General features: G+C 40.5%; 1 protein-coding gene across 1 annotated transcript in view; it reads right to left on the minus strand.

Moving 5' to 3' along the window:
* GSTO1 (glutathione S-transferase omega 1) overlaps positions 1 to 433 on the minus strand; it is an 11,988-nt gene extending 11,555 nt beyond the window's left edge. Inside the window, exon 1 of the mRNA XM_040623946.1 lies at positions 93 to 433. Coding sequence (XP_040479880.1) covers positions 93 to 126 — 34 coding nt within the window. The 5' untranslated portion in view covers positions 127 to 433. The remainder of the gene's footprint in view (positions 1 to 92) is intronic.
* Between the last annotated feature and the right edge of the window lie 7,592 nt (positions 434 to 8,025).

An 8,025-nucleotide genomic window follows, 5' to 3' on the forward strand; every position in this document is an offset into this window, starting at 1 on the left:
CCCCCCCCCAGGTGGCTCTGGAGCAGCCACCCCAGGACACGGGGCTGGGAGTGGCCGAGGCTCCCCCATCTCTCGCAGCCGCCCGGCCTCACCCTTCCCTAGGCTCCTGGCCGACCCTCCGGACATCGCCGCGCAGCGCAGACCGAGCTCGCGTCCCGGGTTTGCAGGCGATTCAGGAAGTGGGTCGCCCCTCCCTCCGTCCTTTCCGCCTTCCTCCTCTCCGAAGTGCCTGCAGAGGTCGGCAGTCAGCTCGATGGGGCCTGCGTTCTCCCGCCCCGCGTGGTCCCAGGCGCTAAAAGAAAAGCGGCGCGCGGCGATCCGGGTGGGCGGCCCTGGCAGCCGCGCCCTGGTTTCCGTTCCCACTCTTGGCAAGGAGGGACGCGCCGCCCCTGTGGCCGAGAGCCTGCAGGGAAATCGCAGCCGAGACGCCCACCCGACGCGCCCTCCTCGGGCTGACCTTCCCGGTTTTGCCCGGCTGGCGCTAGAGCACCGCGGCTGCTTGTACTGTGCGGGCCAAGAGAGGCGCCCGCGTCCAGAGGCGCAGAAGAAGCTCGACGCCGTCAGGGCCAATCCCACTCCCAGAAGGATCGTTGTCTCCAGTCCCGCCTCCACGAGGGTGCACGCCTCACCCTGCCCCTGCCGCTGACCTCCCACACCCCTCACCCGGCTGCTTTCACGTGGCACCGGTCTGGTTGCAGTTTTCCTTCCGCCCCAAAGGCCCCCTGATTTCAAGGCTTGGAACCCCGGGCCCAGAGCTCGCTCACAGTTCAGAAATTACTTTGCAAAGATACCTGTCCATGGTCCGGTGCCAGGTCGCCCAGCCATCTGCACAGCTTTTTCCTTTCCTTGTCAGTATTAACTACTGTGACTACTGGGAGGGCCATTGTTCCCCACGTCACCCGTAGGATCCTTTTAATTTTAACCCAAAGGAAACCACACAAATGTGGATATTACTAACAGAATGGCAGTGCTGATTTCAAAAATCTATTAAATCTATTAAAAATCTATCGAAGGTTTGGATTTTGAAGCCCAGTAGGGACACAGGCTCAAAGTCCTGATAGCGAGCTGAGTACATTTCAACTGTAGATCTATGAAAAACGTCTGGCTAGAGCCACTGCTGAAACAGCCCCTTAACGGACTAGAGAGGAAGAGGCTCCAGGGTGCGTGGTATAGACACAGGAAAAGGGTAGTCAGTGTTTTCTCCCTCTGCCTAGATTTGAAAGCTGGTGGGTAATTCCTGCGCCATTTATTTGCTCAGGGCATTAGGGTCTGTTTTTATTTTTGATTAGTTCTGTTATGGGTGAGGCAGAGAAAGAGGTGATAAGCGCACCAATCATAGCCTTCCTGCCTGGGTTTGATCCTGACTCCACCCCTGTATTAGTTTGCAAGGGTTAGGTTACCAAAGTACCACAAATTCAGTGGCTTAGACAACAGAAATGTACTATCACAGTTCTGGAGGCCAGAAGTCTGAGATCAAAGTGTCAGCAGAATTGGTTTCTTCTGAAGACTGTGAGGGAGAATCTATTCCATGCCTCTCCCCTTGGTTCTGCTGGTTTCACTGGCCATCTTTGGCATCCTTGGCTTGTAGAAGCATCGCCCCATCTCTGGCTTCACCTTCACATGGCATCTTCCGTGTGTGCACGTGTATGCCCAAACTTCCCCTCTTTATAAGGACACTAGTCCTACTGGATTATATTATATTATATTATATTATATTATATTATATTACTTCAATATGACTTCATCTTAATTTAACTAATTACAGCTGTAATGAACCTGTTTCCAAATAAACTCATATTCTAAGGTACTGGAGGTTGGGGTTTCAACATATGGATTTATGAATTAATAATTCAATGTATGAATTTATTATGAAACCATATGAATTATAATAACCCCTTATTAACTGTGAGCAAGTTCCCTCTGTGTTTTAGTGCTCTCATCTGTAAAACGCAGTGGTAAAGACTTCCTGCCTCCCTTATAGAGTTTGAAGAAGTATTAAATTAGTAAATATACAGAAAGCACTTAGAACAGCTCTTGGCACAAAATAAATGTTAAATAAATGCTTATTATTACGGATACTAAATGAAAAAAATCAAGGCCCATATTTTGCTCAGGCCTTGCTCAACTCTTTTTTAGAACACTAACTTTTTAGAAGATCTTTAAGCACATTTATGATATCATGCAAATTAACCCTGCAAATTTAAATCTCTAATTGGCTAACCTAAAAATTTGAGGTCAAGGCATTATTTGAACACTTATACTTGTAATGGCCTGTCCCCTAATTAGTCTGATTAGTGTAACATTTCGTTGTAATAATTTAAAAGATCCAATTCAACAATAAAGTAAAAGGTTAATTGCTCAAAGGAAGAGATTGAAAAGAAGCTATATTGTCCCAGGAAACTACTGTCCTATAGTACTGCTGTGAATTATAGTGGATCAACTCCAAGCCCTTTGTGTTTGTGTATATAATGTCACCATCTGAATACACACTGCTGTTAGCCATAGGTGAAAGGGCACGGTATTTCAGATTTTTAGAACCATAATTGTCAATAATTAACCTGAGGGGGCTAACATGAAGTGATCCTGTTGGTTAAAGATTTAGAGTTGGAGTTCCCAGTGATAAGAAACGGTTTTCTTTTCTTTCTTTCTTTCTTTTTTTTTTTTTAAGAGCGAGGGAGAGAGAGATCTCCATCACAAGATGTGGGGGAGGGGCAGAGAGAGCCAGATGTGGGACAGCATCCCAGGACTCCAAGATCACGACCTGAGCTGAAGGCAGACGCTTAACCGACTAAGCCACCCAGGTGCCCAAGAAACAGTTTTCTACCTTCCAGGTATCACCTGTCTTTATTGACTATATACACCACTTGATACAAAATTCTTTAAGGATTTTTTAGGAATGTAACTTGGTTTTGTTTGTCTTTTGTTTGGTTTCAAGTTTTATTTAAATTCTAGGTAGTTAGCATATAGTGTAATATAGGTTTCAGGAGTAGAATTCAGTGATTCATCACTTACATATAACACCCGGTGCTCATCATAACAAGTGTCCTTAATAGTAGTCACCCATTTAGCCCATCCCCCACCCACCTCCCTCCATGAACCCTCAGTTTGTTCACTATAGTTAAGAGTCTCTTATGGTTTGCTCCCTCTCTTTTCTTTTACTCCTTCCCCTACGTTCATCTGTTTTGTTTCTTAAATTCCACATATGAGTGAAATCATATGGTATTTGTTTTTCTCTATTTCACTTAGCATAATACACTCTAGCTCTATCCATGTCATTGCAAATGGCAAGATTTCATTCTTTTTGATGGCTGAGTAATATTCTTTATCCATTCATCAATCAATGGACATTTGGGCTCTTTCCATAATTTGGCTATTGTCCATAATGCTGCTATAAATATCAGGAATGTAATTTGAATAATTTTATACTTGTTAGTATATGATCAATTGAAATTAATAAGGTATTTTTATAAAATGAGTTAGGAACATTGAAACTCAAATGAAGTGTTTCATTCTTGTTATTATTTTAATTAGTTATATTTAAATTTTCTTTAAAAATTGGGAGCCCCTGTCTTCTTACAAAATTAACATTCTATGACAGTCCATAGCAGCCTTCATCAAAGAGATTCCATGGAAAAATACAGGCTGAATGACTGAGTGAAAGATTTAATAGGGCCCAGACGAGGTCAAGTGAAAAAAAATATCATTATAATCTTCACAAGAAGAAGCCATATAGGAATAAAGAAAGGAGATTGAATAGCCAAAAAAAAAAAGGAAGGGGGATAGTAAAAGTACAGTGAGAGTACAATGAATAAATAATTTGTGGTGTATTCATATATTCATATAATGGCCAACTATCCAGCAATGAAAACTAATAAACTATAGCTGAAGCTATGAACATAAATGCATCTCAAAAGGATAAGTTCGAGTCATAAAAGCAAGTCACAACATGATACATATGGCGTGACTACCTATAGTAACTTTAAAAACATGCAAAATGAGGGGTGGTGGGTGGCCGAGTCAGTTAAGTGTCTGACTCTTGATCTCAGCTCAGGTTTTGATCTCAGGGTTGTGAGTTCAAGCCCTGCATTGGGCTCCATGCTGGGCAAGGAGCCTACTTAAACAAACAAACAAACAAACACCATGCAGAATGAAACCATGTCAGTTATGGCACATGTATATATGGTGGAATTAAAAACAAGGAGCAATAAACAGAATTCAGAAGAGTGAATACCTTTGGGGCAAGGAAGAGAAAGAAAAAGAGAAGGCACGTGGCATGGTGGGGTGCTTCCAGAATATTGGTTATGTTCCATTTCTTATGTGGGAAGGTGGCTTCTGGACAATGGAATTGAGGTAGGAAAGGATGAGATGAGAAGAAATGAGATGGAGACTGTCTTCATTTGAAAACCTTTCCGTATAGTCTGAGTTATTGCTATATGCTGTATCTCAAAAAAATTTTTTTTAATTTGAGAAACTGATTTTGAAAAGAACAGGTGAAAAACAAAGACAAAAAAACAACCGAGCTACTGTTAAAAGGGATTGCAGGGAAGAAAAATTTGCCACCCCAAAATGTGTTTCTTTAGCATGTGGATTTTAGGCTAATTATTTTTAAGAAACAAAAAGCTCAAAAGGGCTGGATTGTAAAAGTGAACGAGTTGTAAGAAAACCTAAACTCATGTCACTTATATTTTCTTTTTTATACTTCCACAAGAGTAATATAGGATACAAATCTATCTCTAAATATGTTTCAGTTCTTTTATTTATTTTTTTAAAGATTTAGAAAGAGAGAGAGAGAGCGCATGTGCACAAGTGGGGGAGGGGCAGGGGGAGAGAGAAAGAAGTAGACTCCCTGCTGAGCATGGAGCCCAATGTGGGGCTCAATCCCACAACACTGAGATCATGACCTGAGCCAAAATCAAGAGTTGGACGCTTAAGCTTAAGCAACTTAGCTACCCAGGGGGCCCAATAAGTTTCAGTTCTTTTATGATAAAAAATCTACCTAAGTTTTAAAGAGCACTTTCAATAAGTATAAAATAAAAATTCTGAGTGATGAGAAAGGAATGTTTTGTAATTTTTTGGTAGCTTTTCCCCTTATTATTTTATCTGAGATTTGATGAAATCTAGTATGTCTTGCTCACAGTTACCTCTAAAGTACTTACTGACTTTTTTAAAAGAAAAAAATGCATTTTAAAGTGATCAAATATAAACACACACACACACACACACACACACACACACACCTGAAACATTATTTACCCTACCATGTGGGATGCTTCTGAAGTTTTCTGTTCAATGTTCTTTCATTTTAAAAAAATTTTTCGTTACAACTTAGTAAACAGATCATACAAATTCCTGGAACACAAACATGTGCTACTAGTACTAATGAACAATTTAAGGGAACTTGATAATCTTCCTTCTTAGAGTTAGCCCACCAGGCATTGCATGCCCTCAGTGTGCATGTAAATCACCTTCCTTCCCAAGCTCAATAGCTGAGGGAAATTACTCGCAACCATGTAACAGGACCACATGCCTATAGTGTACATTTTACATAAAGTCATCTTTAGGTATATTATTTCATTTACACTTCATAAATAATTTGTGAATATAGGCAAGGAAAATACCAGATTCACTTTACAGCCGATGAAGTTAAATTTCAGAAATTTTCACCTTTTCCAGTTATCGCAAATCCAGTTGAGAAGTAAGAATAAAAACATGAACTTTTAGGCTGGGGGCTCTTTTCCCTAAATCACATAGCCTCTGAGAGTATAATCGGAACTCAAATGTGTAATTTCACCACTTCATCTTCACTTTCTTACTGTGGACTCAAGATTTGTTATAGAATACAATGAAGCATCCGATCCCAGACTTGTCGTGCCGGGTTTCTACCAGTAAAAACATAGGGCTGCAGGGGCGCCTGGGTGGCACAGTGGTTGAGCGTCTGCCTTCGGCTCAGGGCGTGATTCTGGCGTTATGGGATCGAGCCCCACATCAGGCTCCTCCGCTATGAGCCTGCTTCTTCCTCTCCCACTCCCTCTGTTTATGGTCCCTCTCTCGCTGGCTGTCTCTCTCTCTCTGTCAGATAAAATCTTTAAAAAAAAAACATATGGCTGCAGAATGTGTTTTTTAGGAAGCAGTGTTTCCTTGCTTCTAGTTTAAGGGAGCACGAGTATGAAAGACGCTATGGGCAAAGAAAATAGAAGGAAAGTCAGATGAAAGGATATAAAATGGAATGTATTGATGGATTTTAGTGCTTTTAAGCTTTCCTTTTGTAGGAAGGTTCAATGGAGAATTTAATGTGGATGAACCTTGAAGCTTTTTAAGAGGACAAATTTTGAATATGTAATGATGGTGAACCATGGTCTTCAAAAACTTGGTATTTACTGCTCTCCTAAAGCGTTATTTTAAGTGGTATTTATGGCACAATGCAAATTGATTTGTTTTTGTCTATTTATTAATGGCCTTTGGATGTCTTTAAATGAAGTCCATGCTAGAATCCATTGATAGTGTGTGTTCTGCAAAATTGCGGGAGAATCTAAGACCCTAGGCGACCTCAGAAGCCTTGCCCCACCCATACCAATGCTCTCCACAACCAGGTACTTTCCGCAGGGGTAACTTCCCGACTTTTTGTTACACTTTTGTTGTTGTTGTTGTTGTTGTTGTTGTTGTCGTCGTCATATTTCTTATAAATTCCACTGTGTTTCTTTTTCATCATCTCCTACAATGTTTTTCTCCCACATTATTTTATCTTTCACTACATAGTTTGTCAAACATATGTGACATAGTACCATCCACACACACTGCAAGGAGTGCCCCCTGCCAGGGACCCCATGCTTTAGCGGGCCCACGTCTCTGTGGTGCAGGATACAGTGCTCAACATTCCCCCAGAACCATGGCGACCCTAAAGATCTACCGTGGTGACTAACCCTCTTCCTGCCCCGGATTTCTCCGCTGTGGCCCCCGGTCCCGGAAACCAGACTCCTTACTGTGTTTGACCCCTGGAAGGCCTGTGTAATGTACTTCTGCTGACATCAGAGGCAGAAACTATTCAGGGACTGTAGGGGAGATCTGAGTGGCAGCAATGCTTGGATAAGAGAAAAGACAGATTAATAAATTTATCTAGTCGTTTTTGAGAGTATGAAAGCATCACTGCTCTCCTTACTAAGTACCCTTTCCCAGTAGAATCAAGTAACTATTTTCTTACTTCTCTTTGGGCTCCAATGTGTGGTTCCAGGGGTTCTCATGAATTAGTGCGGCATTAGCAATAGTAACACATGAGACTGAGGAATATTTTACAATATAATACAAAGCTTATAATGCCTACATTTATTTATGTACATAGGTCTAGGTGAAACATGTTGAAGCCTGACACTAATTCTTTACTTTGACTAGATGGACATTGAACATTAGAATGACAATTTTTGATATGAAATATTTTAAAAGATTTAATTAAAATAAAAAATGAAACAACAATTTTGGCTTTATTTAAAAATTCTGATTTGAATTTTTAATTTTCATTCTTGTGATTTGTATATTGACTTTTAAACTTTAATAAATCATTTAAAATACTTGGATAAATGGCTTACAGGTGTCTATTTATATTCTTGCCTTGGAATTCAGGGTGGGTCTGATGTGATAATCTCCCCTCTCCCCTTTAAACTAACTAAATTTCTCAGTCATCTTTAAAACATTGTCTAACACTGTATATCCAGTATATTATTTACTTAGACGTTGGTTGCAAATCCTTTCCACGTTTCAACCAAGTGTAGTTATTTTAGTATCAAGATCAAGGAAGCAAGTGGGGACAAGAAATGTAATAAAAAAGGTATGTTCTACATACACTATAAAAATATTTGAAATGTGAAAGCAAAGCCCAAAAATGTTAGATTAAATGCACAAAATAATAACATTCAGCCATTTTTACTAATTGTCCCAGAATTTCCATAAAATGTAACCTCGTCCCATATTCTTTTTTTTTTTTTTAAGATTTTGTTTATTTTTGTGACACAGAGACAGCCAGCGAGAGAGGGA

This window comes from Ursus maritimus, unplaced genomic scaffold, assembly GCF_017311325.1.
Source record: "Ursus maritimus isolate PB19 unplaced genomic scaffold, ASM1731132v1 scaffold_7, whole genome shotgun sequence".
NCBI lineage: Eukaryota > Metazoa > Chordata > Mammalia > Carnivora > Ursidae > Ursus > Ursus maritimus.